This window comes from Suncus etruscus, chromosome 16 (genome assembly GCF_024139225.1).
Source record: "Suncus etruscus isolate mSunEtr1 chromosome 16, mSunEtr1.pri.cur, whole genome shotgun sequence".
In the NCBI taxonomy this organism is placed as follows: Eukaryota; Metazoa; Chordata; class Mammalia; order Eulipotyphla; family Soricidae; genus Suncus; species Suncus etruscus.
This window is the reverse complement of record NC_064863.1, coordinates 85911876-85933890: the sequence shown is the minus strand read 5'-3', so window position 1 is coordinate 85933890 and position 22015 is coordinate 85911876. Positions and strand designations below refer to the sequence as shown.

The 22015-nt window shown below is 52.0% G+C and overlaps 2 protein-coding genes across 3 annotated transcripts in view; one reads left to right on the top strand and one right to left on the bottom strand.

The window, feature by feature from the left end:
- Positions 1–1468: 1468 nt before the first annotated feature.
- Positions 1469–9677, top strand: NELFA (negative elongation factor complex member A). 2 transcript variants are annotated; one of them, XM_049789726.1, is made up of 11 exons: positions 1469–1689; positions 5046–5217; positions 5465–5626; positions 6141–6230; positions 6902–7032; positions 7110–7179; positions 7255–7343; positions 8565–8673; positions 8839–9119; positions 9202–9301; positions 9397–9677. In XM_049789726.1, exons 1-11 carry the CDS (start codon positions 1480–1482, stop codon positions 9579–9581), a joined length of 1599 nt encoding a protein of 532 aa, XP_049645683.1. In that variant the 5' UTR covers positions 1469–1479; the 3' UTR covers positions 9582–9677. The 2 variants fall into 2 exon arrangements, with proteins under 2 accessions (XP_049645683.1, XP_049645682.1); XM_049789725.1 differs by having other exon boundaries at positions 7110–7343.
- Positions 9678–12160: 2483 nt separating this feature from the next.
- NSD2 (nuclear receptor binding SET domain protein 2) overlaps positions 12161–22015 on the bottom strand; it is a 52585-nt gene continuing 42730 nt past the window's right edge. Inside the window, 5 exon segments of the mRNA XM_049789695.1 lie at positions 12161–12865; positions 13165–13369; positions 13948–14054; positions 14295–14436; positions 21103–21219. Of these exon segments, the coding sequence (XP_049645652.1) occupies positions 12594–12865; positions 13165–13369; positions 13948–14054; positions 14295–14436; positions 21103–21219 (843 nt within the window). The 3' untranslated portion in view covers positions 12161–12593.

Sequence of the window (22015 nt, the reverse complement as noted above, 5' to 3'; positions counted from 1 at the left end):
GATAGCACAGCGGCGTTTGCCTTGCAAGCGGCTGATCCAGGACCAAAGGTGGTTGGTTCGAATCCCGGTGTCCCATAGGGTCCCCGGTGCCTGTCAGGAGCTATTTCTGAGCGGACAGCCAGGAGTAACCTCTGAGCACCGCCGGGTGTGACCCAAAAACCAACCAACCAACCAACCAACCAAACAAGAATGGAGCCCCGGAGCGGTGGCGCGGAGTGGTAAGCTGTCTCTGCCTTGCGCGCTAGCCGAGGACCGACCGAGGTTCGATCCCTACCTCCCGCGTCCCAAGCCAGGAGGATTTCTGAGCACGTAGCCAGGAGTAACCCCTGAGCGTCATCGGGTGTGGTTCCACCCCCCAAAAATAAGCATCTCAAGAAGCCTGCATTCAAGTCTCCCATTTTTGGCTTGGTTTGGTTTAAGCACTAGCGGTGTTGAGGTCTTACTCCTGGTTCTGCAGTCAGGGAGCACGCATGGCGGTGCTCAGGGAACTGCATGCTTCTGAGGCAAAGTCCTCCCTAACGCTAGTAGAATAGCAATGGCCACGATAGCAAGAATTGGCCTCTTCCCTGCTAGTTGGAGCTCTAACATACTCCGTTTATTCTGGAAATATTTGGGGTGCTGGAGTTGGGAGAGTGAGCCGGGGTCCTTCTTTTTCTGAGGAGAGCACGGCCAGCAGTCCTCGGGGCACCTGTATGCAGGAGCAGGGGGTTGGACGCAGCCGGGTGCCCGTCCTCGCCGCGCTCTGCACACCGCTGCTGGGGTGTTCAGCGGTGACAGGAGCCCAGCAAAGGTGGCCCCTGGAAGTGCGCTGGTCGCCGCTCGCCGGCCCTCTGCGCCAGCTGGTCCCTCCCGCAGCGTCCATGATGCCAGAGGGACGCGGCGAGGCAAGGCGCCCGGGAGGCCGGGCCGGGAAGGCGGCGGTGCCCGGCTGCATGGACGGACGGATGGACGGACGGAACCAGTGCGTGCGCCCTGGGGCAGGAGCAGGGCTGTAAAGGGAGCGAGCGAATGAATGAAGGAATGCGCGAGCTCGGGGTGCAGGACGGGCGCCATCTGACTGGCTCCCGGGGATTCTGCCCCCTTTGACAGAAAGCCCGTTTGCGAGGGCCCCAGCCGAACAGCCGGCGCCGGCGGGCGCAGCCGAGAAGTGCCGGACGGCGAGCTAGGAGCCGGGAGGGAGGGAGGGAGGGGCGGGACCCGTCAGACGATGCCCCGCCCACCTCCGGCCAGTCCCGCCCTCTGCCCCGCCCACGCCCACACGCCTTAGGGCGCCCCTGGCCGCGCGCCCCGCCCGCTTCCGGCGCTTTGCCCCGCCAGACGCTGGCCCGCCCACTTCCGGCCCCGCCCACGCCTCAGGCCGCCCCTCGCCGCCCCGAGGCTCCGCCCCGCCCGCGCGCCCCGCCCACTTCCGGCGCTTCGCCCCGCCCGCCGCCCGGCGCCCCGGCCGCGTCACCGGACGTGCGCGCCCGGCCGGCCAAGATGGCGTCGATGCGGGAGAGCGACACGGGCCTGTGGCTGCACAACAAGCTGGGCGCCACGGACGAGCTGTGGGCGCCGCCCAGCATCGCGTCGCTGCTCACGGCCGCCGTCATCGACAACATCCGCCTGTGCTTCCACGGGCTCTCGTCCGCCGTCAAGCTCAAGCTGCTGCTCGGCACGCTGCACCTCCCGCGCCGCGCGGTGGACGAGGTGAGCGCGGCCGCCCGGAGTGCTCGCCTGGGGAGCCCGGCTCGCCGTCCTGGCCCCTCGCTGCCACCGTGGCTGGGCCGCGAGGAGGGCCCGACAGCGGCGGCCACGCCAGCAGGGCCCACGCGGGGCTCTGGATGCGCGCGGGCCGCCGTCCCCGCTGCCCGGCAGGCGCCGCCTTCCCTGTGTGTTCAGCCGAGGCCGCGGCCCGCGGCACCCCGCGCCCACTCCCGGCTCTGCATCCAGGGGTCGCGCCCGTGGGCTCAGGCAGACCGTGCGGGGCGTCGGGCGCAGAGGACAGAACACCCCCGTGCCCTCTCCTCTCCGAGCTTCTACCCCAGAAGGTTCCCGGCATTGAATCCCCGAGACACAGTCACCAGGTCGCGCTTCACTTGGAGCACACACCGTTCCGACTCATTCCTTCCCCCTCGCTGCTCTCCCCTCTCCCTTCTTTTCCTGGTCTGCAACGCTGTCAGTGAAGGGCTATCGTGCCCATCTATCGCTTGCTCTCCCTTTCGGCACCTTGTTCTGCTCTACGGGGATCACTTGAAACGACTGTCATCAGGGCCCGGAGAGAGAGCCCAGCGGTAGGGCGTTTGCCTGGCCCACACGGAGCCTACCCGGGGCGGACCCGGGTTCCAGTCTCGGCGTCCCATAGGGTACCCCGAGCCTGCCGGGAGTCGCACTTGGGCGCTGCCTCCTCGTGTGCACCAAAAACAAAAACAAAACGAAATCACCGGACGGGCAGCACACGGCCCCGCCCTGGGGGTGAGCTTCCTACCAGTCCTCCCGAGCCTCCTTTTCATTGTTTTGGGGATTGTTCTCCTACAGTGTGTGCGTTTTTAGTTGCTTTTGTATCTCCGCGGTCATGGTGTTTGTCCCTCTCCCCCTGACTCTTTTCACTCAGCATTATTTATACCCTCCTTTCTTTGTTTTTTGTTTGTTTGACGCTCAGGGGTTACTCCTGGCTATGAGCTCAGAAATCGCCCCTGGCTTGGGAGGACCCTACGGGACGCGGGGTATGGAACGGTGGTCCGACCTATGCTAGCTAGTGCTTGCAAGGCAGACACCTTACCTCTAGCGCCACCTTCCCGGCCCCGTCTTTTTTTTTTTTTTTGGTAAACTGATACTCTTTAAAGCTGGGGTCTCGAACTCAATTTACCTGGGGGCCGCAGGAGGCAAACTCGGGGTGATCCTTGAGTGCAAAGTCAGTAGTAAGCCTTGAACATTGAGGGGTGTGACCCAAACATCTAAAACAAAACAAAACAGAAAAAGATTCCTCTAGGGCAGGGACACAAAATGTTGTGCGGAGGGCCGCAAAAGGCTCGCGGACCTCGAGTTTGAGACCCCTGCTAAAAGTTTAAAAGAAGTCACTATAGTGAATCCATCTGGGCCTTTTGTTTGTTTAAGCTTTTTTTGTTTGGTTGATTTTTAGGGGAGAAAATTCTTTTATTTTTTTTTTTAAATAAATGCCTTTATTTAAGCATCGCAATTACAAACATCTTTGTAGTTGGGTTTTGATTTTTTTTCTTTTTTTGGTTTTGGGTCACACCCGGCAGCACTCGGGTTACTCCTGGCAGGCATGGGGGTCGTGGGGTGGGGACCATATACGATGCCAGGATTCAAACCACCATCTGTCCTGAATTGGCTGTGTGCAAGGCAAACACCCTACTTCTGTGCTATCTCTCCAGCCCCTGAAGCTGGGTTTCAGCCATAAAAAGTACAACCCCTTCGCCTGTGCAACCTCTCCGCCACCAGTGACCCTTTAGGAAAACTACTACCATTTCAGTTTCCTCAATAGTGATAGTGTTCAGGTGATAGTATTCAGGTGTTCCAGGTTTTGGTTTAGCCTTGAAAAGTTGTAGGAGTCCAGGAATTCATTCATTCTTCCAGGTTCTCATGGCATAAAGATTCTTAAAATACTCTCCGATAACCCTTTGGATTTCCGTAGTGCCTATTGTTATCTATCTCCCTTTCCATTTCTGATGCAGTTTATTTGAGTTTTCTCTTGGCGTTGTAAGTCTTGCTAGTGGTTTATCAATCTTGTTTTTGTTGTTTTTTTAAAGAACTTTACTTTCGGTATTATTGATTTGGGGGATTGTTTTTATTGAGATTCTGGTTCATTAATTCTGCTCTAACTTTTATTACTTCTTCCTGCTTGCTTTCAGCTCCTTCTGCTGGTCCTTCTCTAATTTTATAGGCTGTGCAGTCAGATTATTTATGTGGATCCTTTTCCCTTCCTGATGAATGCTTGCAAAGCTCTGAACTCTCCTCTTAACCCTGCCTTTGTTTTGTCCCCAAATTCTGGTTACTTGTGTCCTCATTCCCATTTGTTAGGAATCTTTCGATTTCTCTCTGACCTGCTGATTAATCAATCAAGCTGTTTAATTTCCAGGTGTTATTTATTTCTATTTCTGATGAACTTTGTTTTCAATGCATCATGGTCTGAGAAGGTGGTTGAGACAGTCAGCTTTTAGCCTCTTGACAAGAATGTTTTGTGGCCCAGCATGTGACCTGTTCCCATTGGTGAATGTCCATGTGCCTTAGAGAAGAATGTGTGCTCAGCTTTTGAGATGAAGAGCTCTATATGGAAGCTAAACAAACCCTTTTTTGTTGGCCTCCATCTCTTTCTTCAAGGCCGCTATTTCCTTGCTGAGTTTTAGTCTGTCACCTTCTAAAGGGAAGGAACTCCCCTTTAGGGCAAGGCTACTTGTCTCAAAGCTTCTGGAGCTCCTGTCAAGCAGCTCCTCTCTCAGAAGCCCTGCACACTCCTGTCCTCAGGTCCCACCCACTCCTCCCCTCGCATACCCCATCCTCTTTTCAGACCCTGTGAACAGCCCCCAGGCCCTCTGAGGGCTCAGCCTGGGTGTGGACAGACCTCTGATTCCTGCTGTTTCCTGCTTCACCCATTTAGGCTGTTACCCTTGAGCCAAACCTAGCCCTAAAGTCACAGGAGCTTTGTAGGCTTGGCACACTCCTTGGCCTCTCCTTGCCCCCAGGGACTCTGCCCTCAGGTGGAGCTCCTGACTAGATATGCTGCTAGTTTTGGAGCAACTTCACTTTATTCCCTTGCTCATTTGTACTTTCCTCTCTTTTATTGTGAAGATAGAGTGGGGTGGTAGGCCTTACCATGAATATTAGGGAGGACCTAGACAGAGCCGCTGCCTGTGTCCTGGACTCAGCACCTTGATGGGCCACTGAATGGGGCCAGGGAATGCCTGAGTAGGGGCACTTGCCCTGCATACAAAGGGAGCCTGGTAAAGTACAAGGTGCCTGGGGTGGGGTGCATGTGGCAGCAGAAGGCAGAGGTGACCTGTGGGAGAGGCACCTGCCTGGGACCCTGTTTCCTGCCCTTGCAGATGAAGGGTGCCCTCACCGAGATCATCCAGCTTGCCACCCTCGACTCGGACCCCTGGGTCCTCATGGTCGCCGATATCCTCAAGTCGTTCCCGGACACAGGTGCACTTAACCTGGAGCTAGAGGAGCAGAATCTCAACGTGCAGGATATTCTAGGAGAGCTCCGCGAAAAGGGTAGGTGCGAGCACCTAGCAGCAGCTGTAGGGCGCTGCCACTCATTGTGCTGGTCAGCTGGCACAGCCCTTTGTCCTTCCTACCCCCTAACTTGGGGGGTACCATTGGGGGTGCCCACAGAGTCCCCAGATGCAGCCCCAGGCTCTGTCATCCCCTCGCCCACACCTTGCTCTGGGTTGGGTCTTGCTTTCTGTTCTGAGCACAAGCTGAGCTTCCACTTTGGCTGAGCTCCCCATGTATTCTGCAGTGAATGAGTGTGAGGCGTCAGCCATGCTGCCGCTGGAGTGCAGGTACCTGAACAAGAATGCGCTGACCACTCTCGCTGGACCTCTCACACCCCCTGTCAAGCACTTTCAGCTCAAGCGGAAGCCTAAGAGTGCCACGCTGCGGGCCGAGCTCCTGCAGAAGTGTGAGTGCTATGGGTTCCCCTGGAAACATGCTGTCCCAAGATGCCTCAGGGCCTCCTGGCGCTGCTTGGGCAGAACCAACCTCAGCCCCCAGTACAGCCAGGTGTTCCCCGAAAAAGTAAAAGTTCATTTTGTGCAAGCAAAAAGAGTCAGCTTTCACCAAAGAGCAAAACAGAGCGTGGGAGGGCTGGTGCACTTGGATTAGGCAGCTGGCAGCATAGGTCTAGGACCCAGTGGCCAGTGCTTTTATGAGCCCAGCACTGGCAAAGCCAGGTCACTCCACCCCCAAACCAGCCTTGCTTTGGGTCCAAGTTGGCCTTGTCTGAACCACCCTTCTGTGGGTCGAGAGGTGCCAGCCAGGCCAGCTGCCCATCAAGGATACTCCAAGACTGATTCAGCACCTCCCAGGCTTCCCAGATCCCGTCCTACTTCTGTTCATTCTTCAGTCCATTCACCATATGGGAGACTGGTGGTGGACGAAGAGATAGCCAGGGTAACACTTGTCTCCTTTTGCAGCCACTGAGACCGCCCAGCAGCTGAAGAGGACAGCAGGGGTGCCCTTCCATGCCAAGGGCCGCGCGCTGCTCCGCAAGATGGACACCACAAGTAAGGCTGTGTACTGCTGTCCCAAAGGGCCTGGCCACACCCACTGCTCCCTGCTGGCAAGGGTGGGATGTGCTGGGATCAAGCTATGAGCCTCTGGGGAAGGATCAGGGGTACAGTGAGGGGCACAGACCCTCATTAGTGAGGAGTCAGATGAGAGTTCTATTGGGGAATTGTGTGCGACAACTCTGACAGACCTCAGGGCATACAAGAGGGTCTGAGCCTGACCTTACCCTTGGGAAGAAGCAGAAACTGCATGTGCCCCCAGAAAGTGGGTGGCCGTGGGGATCATGCCAAGTGACTTGGAGCCCCACATCCCTGGTCAGCTCCACCCTACCCATGTCTTAGCCCTGGGACTGGCTGCTCAACCATCCCTTACAACTCCCGCTCTGGGCATACTAATGTCTTTCCTGTGTGTCCTTTTCTGCTTCTCCCCAAGAGTAAGTAAGGTCATGCTCAGACCCTCTGGTATGCCCTGAGGTCTGCCAGAGTTGTCACGCACAATTCCCCAGTAGAAATCTCATCTGGTTCCACACCAGACTCTGGGGTATGGGGTGGACTTGCTGCAGTCCTGAGGCAAACATGTGGATATCCCCAGGATCGTATCTGAGAGTAACTAGGCTTTGGGGAGCACAGAGGCAGGTGGTAATGAGCCACTCACTGATGCCCTGCAGCCCCACTCAAAGGCATCCCGAAGCAGGCACCTTTCCGCAGCCCTACCACCCCCAGTGTCTTCAGCCCTGCTGGGAACCGGACCCCCATCCCACCTTCGAGGACCCCTTTGCGGAAGGAGAGAGGAGTGAAGGTGGGCACAGCCTCTGCACGCCAGCCTTGCTCAGCCTGGTGTCCACTGCCATTCTAAGGACCTTTTGTCATTGACAGCTGCTTGATATCTCAGAGCTGGACGTGGTTGGTGCAGGCCGAGAGGCAAAGAGGCGGCGCAAGACATTAGGTGCGTGTGGCAGGGGGAGCCCCTTCCCTGCCGGCGTGTTACCCTGGGTTCTGAGAGGCTCTGCTCTCTCCACAGACACAGAAGTCGTGGAAAAATCAGCCAAGGAAGAGACTGTCATCGAGAATGCCACCCCTGACTACGCAGCTGGCTTGGTATCCACGCAGGTAGGATGGGGCACCCAGCTCTACCTCTCTCACCCGCAACAGAGCAGAAGCCCACACCGTTCCCTCTCTTTCTGGGGAGAGTCATCATGTGGGATTCCAGTCTGTACATCTGGGTGTGCAGGTACATGTGTGTGCATGTATGGCCTATGTGAGCAACGCTGCATAGACTGCTGGCCACATACCCACCTTTGGATCTTTTTTTTTTTTTTTTTTTTTTTTGTGGTTTTTGGGTCACACCCGGCAGTGCTCAGGGGTTATTCCTGGCTCCAGGCTCAGAAATTGCTCCTGGCAGGCACGGGAGGACCATATATGGGACGCCGGGATTCGAACCGATGACCTCCTGCATGAGAGGCAAACGCCTTACCTCCATGCTATCTCTCCGGCCCCACCTTTGGATCTTTTGATCCAAGGGCCATTGTGGTCATTGTGGTCCAGGCTGTGGCCATACCAAGCTAGGCCTCATGCCATCATGCCAGCCCAGGGCCTTCCTGGATGCTGGTGTGGCTTCCTCCTGCCCCTCGCTGCGTGCTCACAGCCCACAAGCCTGGCTTCCTTTTATCTCAGTGGTGAGAAAGGCAATTCTCTGGCATGAAACTGGGTTGGGGCTCTTCTGGTAGGGGACTACCCCCTACCCCATGCTGAGTTGGCTGCAAGTCACAGAGGCTATGGCTGGGGTGGGGAGACGCATCCAGAGGCTCCACCCAGGAGGACTTAAGAACTCTGTCTTCCGGGGCCGGGCGGTGGCGCTGGAGGTAAGGTGCCTGCCTTACCTGCGCTAGCCTAGGAGACGGACCGCGGTTCGATCCCCCGGCGTCCCATATGGTCCCCCAAGCCAGGAGCGACTTCTGAGCGCATAGCCAGGAGTAACCCCTGAGCGTTACCGGGTGTGGCCCAAAAACCAAAAAAAAAAAAAAAAAAAAAAAAAAATAAAAAAAAAAAGAACTCTGTCTTCCATTCTTCCAATAATTTTCAGAGAGTGGAACTTTCAGCTCACTCCATGAAGCTCACCACAAAGAGTGATGAGTTTAGAGAAGTAACTACATTGTGAACTATCCTAACAATGAGAATGTATGAGGGAAATAGAAAGCCTGTCTAGAGTACAGGTGTGGGGGGAGGGGTAATTTGAGACATTGTTGATGGGGGGTGTTCTCTTACATGACTGAAACCCAACCACAATCATGTTTGTAATCAAGGTGTTTAAACAAGAACTCTGTCTTCCAGAAACTCGGGTCTCTGAATGAGCCGGCTCTGCCCTCTATGAGCTATCTGCCTGCCACACCTAGTGTGGTGCCAGCGTCTTCCTACATCCCCAGCTCCGATACTCCACCAGGTCAGTGGACAGCACTGTGCTGCGTTCCATCTCGGGGCTGAAAACAGGACCTGCATATTGGTATAAGTGTCAATATATGATCCCACTTGCGGGAATTCCAGGACAGGATGAGTCAGTAGTCAGGCCTAGACTGAGGAGCACCTCACCAGCCTCACTTTCTTGCAGCTTCATCTTCCCGGGAAGCCAGTCTGCAGGTCAGCCGGCCCTCTGAGGACAACACCTCGAGTCCAGCACTGCCCACACAGTTCAAGCAGAGGGCACCCATGTACAACAGCAGCCTCAGCCCCGCCACACCTGCACCCTCGCCTGTCGCTCCCACCTCTCCCCTGACACCCACCACACCCCCGGCTGCTGCCCCGACCACCTCCACACCTCCTGTTGCCACTGTGGCCCCGCAGAACCAGCCCCCCCCACAGCAGCAGCTCAAGAAGAACCTTTCCCTCACGGTAGGTGGGGGTGAGGGGAGGGGGGACGCTGCGGGGTTGTGGGCAGGAGTGTGGGCAGGTCCTCACATTCCTAAACCTGCAGAGGGAACAGATGTTCGCAGCACAGGAGATGTTTAAGACGGCCAACAAGGTCACCCGGCCTGAGAAGGCGCTTATTCTGGGCTTCATGGCCGGCTCCAGAGGTGAGTCTCAAGCACCTGGGTGGGGTGGGAGAGACAGGCCCAAACGGGCAGTGGGCCGGGCCCAGCACCTGCCTAACAACCCCTACTCTCTGCAGAGAACCCTTGCCAGGAGCAGGGTGATGTGATCCAGATCAAGCTGAGTGAGCACACAGAGGACCTGCCCAAGTCAGATGGCCAGGGCAGCACCACCATGTTGGTGGACACCGTGTTTGAGATGAACTATGCTACAGGCCAGTGGACACGCTTCAAGAAGTACAAACCCATGGCTAACGTGTCCTAGGGCCCCAATGGCTGGATCTGGACACCATCTCCTGAGCCTAAGTCTCTTTAAGGGGGTATTTGGACTCATTTTATAAAAATTGTGTGATTTACCTTTTTTGGATTCAATATGTTTTGAATGTTAATCAAAAAAGTTACAACTTCTGCGGCCGGAGCTTGCCTGCACTAGCCTAGAACGGACCATGGTTGAATCCCCCGACATCCCATATAGTCCCCCAAGCCAGGAGCGATTTCTGAGTGCTAGACAGGAGTAACCCCTGAGTGTCAGCTGGTGTGATCCAAAACCAAGGGGAAAAGAAAAAGGTCACAACGTTTAATTTTAGTGGTTCTCAGCCTATTAAGATTGACCTTGTTTAAAAATTTTTTTTCTTAAAATTCCAATGACAGATCAGGTCTTTCCCTCCCACTCAAAGCCTGCTGAGCATTTAGAGCAGCCATTGGGTACCTGTTTTCACTATAAAAAAAAGGCAAAGGAAAAAAAAGGCATTAAAGTTTAGCTTTCTAAAAAGCATGCTCTGGGCCTGTCCCCTTCTGTGATACTGAGGATTTGGGAACCAGATTTTGTTTCCAAAACTCTTTCTAGGCTCAGAGCATACATTGCATCTGGCTGTGTCTTATGGTGGGAACCTCTCAGAGTGTGGTGTGTGTGCACTGATAACACACTAACACAGGAAGCAAAATGCACATAAAAGAAACTTAAGAAAAGGCCTTTAAAAAAATTTTAATATAAAAATACAATACACAATTTTCCAAACACAACTTTCAATGCTAGTTTCCCCAGCTGGCAATTCTCAAATCTACATTTCAGTATATTTCCCCAAATTAATTTCAAGTTGACTATTAGGCAAGCACCTAGTGTCCCTAAAGGCCTGAAGCCAGACCTTGGCAGGTCAGTTCAGGTCTTATGGAATCTGAATGGGGCCAATTTACATGACACCAGGACATCAGCCCACAAACACAGCATTTTACCTAGGACTAAAACAATCACCAAACACTACACTTCTCAATGCATCAAAAATTTGGCAACTCAGTCATTTGTGTTAACTTCAAACAGGCCTGTCTGGAGTCCTAAAAATAGGGTAGGTCTGGAAGCTGGACCCTGAACATGTGGTAGGTTATTGAGGCTTCAGATATACAGACCTGAGAGTGGGGGGAGGAGATAAACAGACTGGATCCCTGACATGCTGATGCCCCAAAGTGCTCATCCCTGGCATGCACGGGGTATAATCTGAACTGGTTTTAATGCTGAGTTGTAAAAAGAAAAAGTATCCCTTCCACCCCTTCACAACAGAACCCACAACCATCTGCTTTAAAAGCCGTGCAAACTCATCAGAGCCTTGTACGCGAAACCATAGCTGCTGTACAGAGTCCCAACATTAGTGCTGTATGTTGATTTTGGGGAAAAGGTGGGCATCCAAAATAATCCGGTATTCCATACTTCAAAAACTCAAGATTTGGAACGAATAGCAAAGTGACCCCAAAATATCACAAGGTCTTGCTAAGTTATGCTGTTCCCCAAAGTGCAGCACAAACCCAGTACCCTCTCCCAGTCTGTGGCTATTGGGGAAGTGCTAGCCTCCTGCCTTGCGCTTAGGCCTAGTACCTGAAACAAGTTCAGGGCATGAGGAGTACTGATTCTGAATTAGTCCAGCATCACTTTATGACAGTCTCTGGGAAGGGCCAGTAAGTTTGAACTAGCAACTATATGGCCATCTTGCCAGCTGCCTTGTAGTTGCTGGGTAATGACATGTGCCAGGACCATGTTAGGAGATAGTCAGCTAAAGCCCAGTCAGGTCCAGGAAAGCTTGCCTGCCCCAGGAGCAGATTCTGATTGCTGCCTCAGAGTTCATGTCATTAAAAACACAGAAAGACTGGGAATCAGACAAGGATCCTGCTGACAAAAAAGCAAAAGCAGTGAGAGGAATGAGATCGTAAACGTGCACAAGAGATGTCAAGAAAAGCACCTGCAGTGCTCATACCCCATGCGGGCCTGAGAATATGGCTCATTTCCTGGTCTCAAGACATGCAATCTCTTCTTCCACAGACATCTCAGGTCTCTGCGATGGGGCCGGGCTTTTGTGTGACTGTTCCCACTCCGGAAATGGAAAACATAAGACCTGCAAGTTTTTATTTCCTACAGGGCATGGGAAATGCAAATGGTCTCAAACTCCAAAGTTAGACTGGGTGTGTCCTTAGACCTGCAGATTCCCACATGCACTCTGGGTTGCTACGTGAAAGCATCTGTTGCTACTAAGTCTGGGAGCCACATTTCCACTGAGTTCCCAACTTTTGCGTAGGGGAATCGGTCACGTCTGTACACCTACATCTCTACCAGGGGCACTTGTGAAATTTTGCAGGAACAGAGTGTTAAAGATTCAGATGGGGCCCAGCCCACCCACCCCCCTATTTTCCTATGTGGCAGCTGTACGGAATTCAGTCAAAGACACTTGAGGGGAGCACCCAGCCAGTTCACTGTGTCAGTTGCATACCTCAAGAAACAGTCTCCTGAGGTGTTTCATGTTAGTATAAAAAAAAAAAAAAAAAAAAAAAAGACAGCCATTTCCTAAGAGCAAATCAAAATAAAAAATCCAGTTCCCAGGGAGCGAAGGTCCAAGGTAAGGCCCTGGCCTGCTGAGTGCAGTCTGGCAGGTTTTAAGGGGAGAACAGCACGCAGGAAGAAATACTAGCCTACACTCTGAGGGAAGAACAAACATTTCACATGTCAATTAGTTTCCTGTCATAATTTGAACCTAAGGAATGAGCAGGGGGAGCCTTGCTAGGGCAGGAATTTAAGTGTAGCTGTAATGCTGTCGAGTATGGCTGCTTTGTCCTGGAATTTTCTGAACCATGCGGTTCAGACAGGTCTTCAGTGCTAATACAGCAGGTGCTGCTGAGGTGAGGATGGCTCAGTGGTAGGGAGGTGCCCCCTAGCAGGGCTGTCCACCCACCATGGTGCTGGGAGCTGGGTCCTCTGCCCACACTGCCCCTGGATCAGCCTTGCCACCACTTGGTGCTATTTGCCTTCTGTACCCCTTCGCCAACACCTCCTTCTCCTCTTCCCCCTGGCCTTCACGGGCTCTGGAAATGGTTTCTCAGTCTTGGCACCCCGAGTTGTGTCTGCCCCCATCAAGTCATGCTCACAGCAGTATGAACGCCCATCCTGGGTAGAAGCGAAGGCTGTCCCATCTTGGTGCTCCTTGCAAAATGAATTGGGGCAAAAGTGGCAGAAGGAAGTTGATGGTTTGCCACAGACGTCACAGTGATGCCAAGGACATTCCCACTTCCCTGCAATAAAGAATCAACACCACAGAATCAACATCTTCCTGGTTTGAAAACAAACACTGACACTGTCAGAGGGATCCAACGCCGAAGCAGCTGTTCTTAGGCTGCTGTATAACACACAGGCAACCTTCCACTGCACCTGCTACTCAGGCGCCAAGCCCAGTGCATGCCCCACAGAGGCTCTCCACACACAGGGCAGCCACCCTGGGAACCAAGCAAGTGAGCAACAGATGGGTTTGGTGACAGGGAAGATGAGGCTTGGGCAGAGCCGGCGGCAAGAACCCAGGACCACCATTACCTACCAAAGGGCCGTTTGCCCAGGCCCAGGCAGGATAGGTGATAGGCCTTGGTGCAGAACTTTCGGTCACACAACACCAGCTGGCCTCCGTCACCACAGCGGAAACACTCATCTTCCGACTTCTTTTTCCCTTCACCTTTCATTCGCCGCCGCCTGGCTTTCTTTTTGGTCTTTTTGCCCTTTTCCTCAGAAGAGAGGGCTGCTGAGGTCTAGAAAGCAGCAGCAAATACTTGTTACTTGGAAGAACTACAGAAGCTGCAGAGGAAAGGCAGTTCAGCTGAGCCCCAAGGAGTCTGGGGAGCTTCCCAGGGGAACTTTGGGGAGGGGAACAAGTGCTCTGCAAGACAAACACACCACCAAGTATGAACTGTGGCAGCCGCCTGAGTAACAGGGTGGGGGGTGACTGACCACTACGGGCTGCTCAGGAAGAATTTCAGCTGCATCAGCAGATGCCAATGAACTAAGGCAACTGTGCTCACAGGCCAGAGGATGGGGTGGTGCCCGGGAGAGAGAGACAGAGCACCTCCTCACGTACATGCTTACACTGCTGGAAATAAGGTTGGAAAATGGATGGTACAAACACACACACATCCTCCCCCTACTGGAAAAACAGCTGGAGAAAGGAGAGTATGTGCCAGCAAAGGTGGCCCAGCTGGCCTCTAGCAGAGGACACTGAGATGCTAGTGCTCTGGTGTGATTCCTTTAGCGGCAGCCCTGCACAGGAACCCAGGGGAGCCCTGGGGAGGAACTGGCATGCCCCCAAGAGCCCGAGTTAGCAGCAGGTTACCTTTGGCCGATCCCCGAGGAAGCCGCTGCAATTGGATGCCCCACACCGACACACAGTCTTCTCATTGCCCAAACAGTCGAGGTTGTAGTTGAAAGTCAACTCGGTTCCTGTGGAGACACTGTTATGAAGGAGGGTGGAGGCAGCAGGCTCCCAATAGTGCTCAGGGGCCTGAGGCCTTTCCCCATAACACTCAGTCCATCTGAGGCTGGCAATCTTGGGGGCTGAATTTGGGTCCTTGAGCCCCTGAACATTCTCACAGCTCAACTTTCCCATTTTGCTTCATAAATTAGATCCTCAAAACACAATCAAACTCCTGAGTCACCACCATCTCCATGATAGCCACATACCTGCTGGGATGTCACACACGGCAAACAGGCCCACTCGAGTATCACCATTCACGGTCCACTTAAGGGTCTCACAGTTGGGCTGGCAGCTGTGATTCATGAATCGGGAGTAGTTGCCTTTGGGGCCAGCGTCAATGATCCGGTCCTGTAAGACACACTCAAGTTTCAAGTGACATCTACATACAGTCAACTCCAACAAACACATGCTTTGTTGAGCCTGGCAGTGCTCAGAGCTTGCTCCTGGTTCTGCTCTCAGAAATCATCCTGGGGGTGCTCAGGGCACCATATAAGATTCCAGGGATCAGACCTGGATTGGGTGCATGCAAGGCAAACTCCTTCCCTGCTGTACTATTGCTCTGGTGTTAACTACCACATTTTAAAGAGGATTTTCCATGGTTCTCCTAAGAAAAGCTGGATAATTGCTGTTGTACTGAACCCCATCAAAAGTGCAGAGAAGAGCAAAAGGCAGGAGCCAGAGTGATAGCATAGTGGTAGGGTGTTTGTCTTGTTCGAAGCAACCGCTGGATGGACTGTGATTCAATTCCCAGCATCTCATATGGTCCCCCAAGCCTGGCAGGAGTGACTTCTGAGCGCAGAGCCAGGAGTAATCCCTGAACACCGCCAGGTGTGATCCAAAAACAAACAAACAAACAAACAAACAAACAAAATAACCCAAAATACCAAGAGGCACCAACAATGGTCAGAGCAAGTAGGCGAATATTCCAGAGCAAACTCAGAACCGTCTCACCCACACACAAAAGTCGCAAGTAAAAATAACAAGGACACTGCCCATCCTTGAGGCTAACTGGCAGATTTGACAGGGACAGAACGGCCCTAGAAACTTGAGGGGCTGGGACCCTGCCTGGTATACCCCATAGACGAGACCAGGAGATGGCCAGAGCCCTCAATACCTTTTCTCTGTGAGATCTTCCTGGTCTCCGCTACTAATTTACAGTTCCTTTGTTGGAACATTCAGGCCCTCCATGCCCCGAATGCTAACAGAACGTCCACATTTTCTGGGTCTCAAACCACCCAGAACTTGGTGGCAGGCCTTGCCTCCAACTGCAGGCCTAGCAACAGGCACATGCTGCCACCATCCTGTCAGCACCTAGATAGGTGACAGGTGTCTCTCGAGATCATGGCCACCCTCCTACCAGGGGCCTATGACATATCCCCTTCTAGGATCCCCTTCTAGGGGATGGTCCCCAAATGTCAAAGCAGCCAACAACATCCCAACCACTTGTCTCTCCACTTAACAAGCTGTACCCTCACACCTCTCTCTCTCTCTCTTTTTTTTTTTTTGGTTTTTGGGCCATACCCGGTGTTGCTCAGGGGTTACTCCTGGCTGCCTGCTCAGAAATAGCTCCTGGCAGGCACGGGGGACCATATGGGACACCGGGATTCGAACCAACCACCTTTGGTCTTGGATCGGCTGTTTGCAAGGCAAACACTGCTGTGCTATCTCTCCGGGCCCACCTCTCTTTTTTTTTACGTTTTTGTTTTTGGGCCACACACATTGACACTCAGGGGTTACTCCTGGACCTGTGCTCAGAAATCACTCCTGGCATGGGGGACCATATGGGATGCCACCGGGGGATCGAACCATGGTCCGTCCTAGGCTAGCACAGGCCTTACCGCTTGCGCCACCGCTCTGGGTCCCCCTCACACCTCTCTTGCATGCCCTGGGCAAACATAGCTGCTCACATGGAAGAGTAAAAGTAAGCTTCAATGCCTAGAACATGAAAAGTACTAAGTCTGACTCCACACCACCAGATCCAAACTCTATTTTTTTGTTGGTTTTGGGGTCACACCTGGCAGCGCTCAGGAGTTACTCATGGGAGGCTCAAGGGACTATATGGGATGCTGGGGATTGAACCTGAGTCCGTTCTAGGGTTATCTGCGTGCAAGGCAAACATCCTACCACTGTGCTATCGATACGGCCCCCCAACCTCTATTTTAACAGGGCCAAAGAGAGGGTTCAGAGGGCTGCGTGGACACATGTTCTACACGCAAAAGCCCCAGCACTCCTGGGAATGAAGACCAAGCACCACCAGAAATAGCCTCAAATTAAAACAAACAAACAATACAGGTGGGACCGGAGAGAACACAGCAGTAGGGCATTTGCCTTGCAAAGTGGTAGGGCCATTGCCTTGCAAGCAGCCAATCCAGGATGGATGGTGGTTCAAATCTCGGCATCCCAAATGGTCCCGTGCCTGCCAAAAGCAGTTTCTGAGTGCAGAGCCAGTAGTAACCTCTGAGTGTGTTTTTTTTTTCCACCAAAAGGCATTAACTGAGGTTAGTGGTTGTGTCTGCACACTTGCCACTTTACTGCATCCTCAGGGCCCAGTGAACAACAGTTTAGTCTTTCTCTTTTTTTTTTTTTTTTTGGTTTTTGGGCCACACCCATTTGATGCTCAGGGGTTACTCCTGGCTATGTGCTCAGAAGTCGCTCCTAGCTTGGGGGGACCATATGGGACGCCGGGGGATGGAACCGCAGTCCGTCCTATGCTAGCGCTTGCAAGGCAGACACCTTACCTCTAGCGCCACCTTCCCGGCCCCCAGTTTAGTCTTTCTAAACTCACTTCTCAGTTCCAATTCAGAAGTGCAGGACACTTCTCTTGCCAATTACCCAAGGAGAGGAATCTTTCATCTTTGACCAAACCACCACACTCACTGAGATATTTGGGCTTCTCTGGAGAAATCCCTCAATCCCCCACTCCCCATCTCCATACTACCATGAGCCCCAAACTCCACTCCCGCCTCCACCTCTCACACATAAACCCACTCCAGGGGACTTAGGGTTTATCTTGGGTATGTCTTTGAAAAAGCATACAATGCTAGTTTGTCTTTGTAAAAGTCAAATTATTGTGAGTCCCAATGCTGCTTTTCAGCACCTCATTCCCAGTTGCTCGTTTCTTGCTCTTTTCTTTTCTGGTGTCTCTGAGTCAGTGGCCTGTCCAAGACCTCTGATCAATGTAGCGGAATGGGATGTGGCTAAATTTGGGGCATTGAAGGGGAAAACTGCCTCTTTTTTTTTTTATCATTACTTAGTTCCTCTTATCTCCCCTATCCTCCCAGGTCTCACTGAGCCTGTCCACGCAAGGACTGAACTCAGGGCATTTGCTATCGCTTCACATATCCCCTAACCGACTCTTTTGGTTTGTTTTGGGTCACAGTGAGCAATGCTAAGGCATTAGTCCTGGCTCTGCACTCAAGGGCTCATACACATATCACTCTGGCCCCTTATCACAGGGGTCTCAAACTCAATTTACCTGGGGGCCACAGGAGGCAAAGTCAGGGTGAGGCAGGGCTGCATAAGGGATTTTGCTGAATGAATATTCGCAATAAAAACTTGCATTAGTAAGAAAAAAATTGCATTAAACATTTGCATACCCCAAACAGAACTGCTCAGCGTAAACGAATGTTTAATGTGATTTTTTCTTACTAATGCGATTTTTATTGTGAATAACCGAATAATCACGAACACTGCTATATTTGAAGGCCGGCGGCGGGCCACAAAATGTTGTATGGAGGGCCTCGAGTTTGAGACCCCTGGCTTATCATTAAAAAAAAAAAAAAAAAAAGACCTGGGCCGGAGAGATAGCATGGAGATAGGGCATTTGCCTTGCATGCAGAAGGATGGTGGTTCGAATCCCGGCATCCCATATAGTCCCCCGAGCCTGCTAGGAGTGTTTTCTGAGCATAGAACCAGGAGTAACCACTGAGAGCTGCTGGGTGTGACCCAAAAACAAAACAAAACAAACAAACAAACAAACACAAAAAGACCTTTCTGGTTCATTTCTCTTACCTAAATCTAAAAGTTCAAGGTGGAAACTCTGTAGCCCCTACAGTCCTACCTTTCAGATTTAAGCTTCTTACATGTGCTGCAAATCCCCACTGGACTTCCAGGTTCCCATGTTCCCCCCATCCCAGATTCTGCTAGCCTGGGTAGAGATTCCACCTCTACCCTAAGCCACAAATGTTCTCAATTTATTTTGTTTTTTTTTGTTTGTTTCTGGGCGACACCCAGTGGCACTCAGGGTTTACACCTGGCAAGCTTGGGGGACCATATGGAATATTGGAGATTGAACTACGATCTGTCCTGGGATGGCAACATGCAAGTCAAACGCTCTACTAATGTGCTATCGTTCCAGCCCCAAGACGACAAAGACAACATGTTCTCTTCCCTAGCGGCACACAGTTGCATTAGCCCAATTTGCCATTCCGTTTGCCTCCACAGCAAGCAGTTAGCACCGTCTGTCATTGCATTAAACAGTGAATTGTCTGTTCTTTTGTGATTTTTCACCTGAGGTCCAAACTGCTTTCTAGTATATCCTTTATTCTTTCCTTCACTTAAGACTATGCTGCTGGGCAGTTCTGTCTGGAGCAAAGTTTAGAAGATACTGACTGGGATGAGTTTCATCTTCTTGATCTTTGAAATTGTTTTTCTGGGAGGACAATGGGAAATTGAGTTTTGGGATCACACCTAGACATGCTCAGGGATCATTCTTAGAGGGGTTCTGGGAGGTCATATCGGGTGCGAGTGATTAAAACCAGGTTGCCTGCAAGCAAGGCAAGCACCATCCCTTCTGTCCTATCTCTCCAGCACTCTTCCAGAGTTTCATCTTTTTGGGGGGAGAAAGGAGGAGTTTGAGCCATGCCTGGCAGTGCTCAAGGGTTATTCCTGGCTCTGCATTTAGGAACCACTTCTGACAGTCTTAGGGGAACCATATGGGATGTTAAGGATAGAACCTGGATTGTCTGCATGCACAGCAAACACCCTACCCGCTGTGCTATGACTCCACCCTAGTTTTTGTCTTTTTATCTTTCTATGCTATAATCTAGATCGTTCCTAAGGTCATACAGCACAGGGAGCCTCCACATAAAAGGGTACACTCAGCCCTCTGACCTCTTTCTTCTGCCCTGTCTAGTTCCTTTTAACTGAGTTGATTTTTTTTTCCTGGTTTTTGGGCCACACCCGGTGACGCTCAGGGGTTACTCCTAGCTATGTGCTCAGAAATCACTCCTGACTTGGGGAACCATATGGAACGCCAGGGGGAAATCAAACTGCGGTCCATCCTAGGTCAGCTGCGTGCAAGGCAAATGCCATTCTGCTGCGCCACCACTCCAGCCCCTTAACTGGGTTGATTTTAATGAGTCTTGGCTAATTCCTAGTTTTACCTGTTTATGTCTGCTTGATTTGCTTCAATGATGTTCTTTTCTTGTGAAAAGAATATTTTATATATATAAATATATAATATTTATATTATTATATTTGGCCCTGAGCTACATCCTAGCCAAGAGTCAGTTCTCATACATTTTGTTTTCTTTTAGACTTGGTCAATGGATTCATCTCTTTTGCCTATTTATTTGGTTTTGGGCTTACACACTATAGTACATGGGGGCTACCCCCACTTCTGTCCTCTACATGACCAGGGACTAGCCCTGGTCCTCCCACACTCAGAGGCTATGCTCAGTGCCTGGGTATTCCTCTCTCCCCTGCACTAGGCTGGCCTAACACTACTGTGACAGTTCTCCCAGGTATATCAAGAACCCATGTCCTAGGAGGATTGTGACCTTTAGCTCTCACATACTTCTCTTCTCCCTTCCACCATTCCTTCTTTCCTTTTCTTTTTTTTTTTCTTTTTTGGTTTTTGGGCCACACCCGGCGGCGCTCAGAGGTTACTCCTGGCTATCTGCTCAGAAATAGCTCCTGGCAGGCACGGGGGACCATATGGGACACCGGGATTCGAACCAACCACCTTAGGTCCTGGATCGGCTGCTTGCAAGGCAAACACCGCTGTGCTATCTCTCCGGTCCTTCTTTCCTTTTCATACCCTCAAGGCTTCATACACATGAGGACACCCTCTACCCTAAGCCACAAATGTTCTCAATTTATTTTGTTTTTTTGTTTGTTTGTTTCTGGGCGACACCCGGTGGCACTCAGGGTTTACACCTGGTAAGCTCGGGGGACCATATGGAATATTGGAGATTGAACTACGATCTGTCCTGGGATGGCAACATGCAAGTCAAACGATCTACTAATGTGCTATCGTTCCAGCCCCAAACGTTCTCAATTTGAACAAACATCAACATGTCCCTCATCTGGCTTCAGTATCTGCCATCGGACATTCTCTGTGCCCTCCTTACATGTGCACACACACGTGCGCTCCCCGTGTCCTCTGGAAATGAGCTGCTGACTTCACCTGCAGCCTGTAACAAGCTGTTCCCCTGTACAGCTGGTTGTCTCCAGCCTTCATCCATGCAGATCCTTCCTCACTGTCCCACCCAGCCACAATCCAGACTCAGTTGGGGTGCAAACACACTTTGGTTTTTCTGTTTCCTGCAATCCAGAACCTTCATTCCGCAGGACACAGGCCTTGGCAAAGAGCCCAAAGCTTGGGCCTGATGAGGCCCAATGGTCAAACACTCCTTTCTGGGTCATCTCCACAAACAGAGGGCACCCCAGGAAAAGCCATCATTTGCCAGCCCTTAACCCCTCTTCTGAGGAAAGTGCTGTCAGGAGCAATCCCAATGTTGTTCTGAAAAGATGTGGGCCACCCTGATCTCAATACTGCTCCCAATGTTCCATACATTTGGGGGTGATCAAGGCATAAGATGCGCTCCCACTGACCGGCAGCCAGTCTTGGTGGTCAGAAATAATGGAAGACTCTGCTCTTAGAAGGCATGCAGGGATTTGAACTCAAGCGACATCATCAACAAAATGAGACAGGCACAGTCCAAGTCCAGTGCCACAGGGATGCCACCTCATGACACAGCACACGATGAGAGCACACGGGGCAGGAATTACCTTGTCTATAGTGAGCATATAAAAATGGGTGATATCATTCTCTTGCGCGTGTTTGATCCTGGCCATGCACTCTTCCTCGTCAATCAGTTCACCGACGTACTCATTCACAAACTCGCCCTGGAAGGGGAAGACAGGTGAGAAGGGACAGCAGGCAGGCAGTGCCTAGGTCTGCGCTCAAAGAGTGCACAGAGAGGCACCACTCTGAGTGCAGTGCAGGCCACGATCAGAGTGTTCCCTACGTACAAAGGCTGTCACAGCTACTCTGTCCAGGTTGACCTCTGGATTCTGTTTCTAGAAGGGGCAGGGTGAACACAGTGGTACTTAAGGCCTCAGTCCTGAGGGGTTATTCCTGGCAGGGTTCAGGGGACCATGCTATGACGGTGTAATCCAGAATACCAAGCATACACTCAAGCCTGTTGAGGGCTCTCTCTCTCTCTCTCTCTCTCTTTCTCTCTCTCTCTCTCTCTCACACACACACACACACACACACACCCCTATGGATCTTAGCACTACTTTTTTTTTTCGTGGGGGGAGGGTAAGCCAGGGGCTTACTCCTGGCTCAATGTAAGGACTGAGTGTAAGTGTTAAGGACCCACTCTGGGTAGGGGCTATGGGGATCATTATATGGGGTGATGAGAATAAAACCTGGGTTGGCCCCAGCACCATTCCACTTCTGCTTCCCACTGTCATATCCGAGGCATCAGTGCAATAATGGTCTCCAAATGTCCATAGAGTGGCCCCATTTGTCAAGCTCCCCACAGAGAAAGAGGTGAGAAGAACTTAGTAAACTAAACTGCAGGTGTCTGGCAACAGGACTAGGATATTGGCTGTGGGTTGGTGCAAGGCTCTACTGCCTAGGGTGGGCTAGGGGAAGAGCTGGGCTCTGTAGCATCTGCCCTGCGAAGGAGGTGCA

Bases quoted from the DNA above. Each gene is read 5' to 3' on its own strand.
- NELFA (XM_049789725.1), top strand. From the start codon at position 1,480: ATGGCGTCGATGCGGGAGAGCGACACGGGCCTGTGGCTGCACAACAAG. The intron at 6,231-6,901 runs GTAAGGCTGTGT...GATGCCCTGCAG, and splicing joins CCGCAAGATGGACACCACAA to CCCCACTCAAAGGCATCCCG. The intron at 7,344-8,564 runs GTAGGATGGGGC...TCTGTCTTCCAG, and splicing joins CTGGCTTGGTATCCACGCAG to AAACTCGGGTCTCTGAATGA.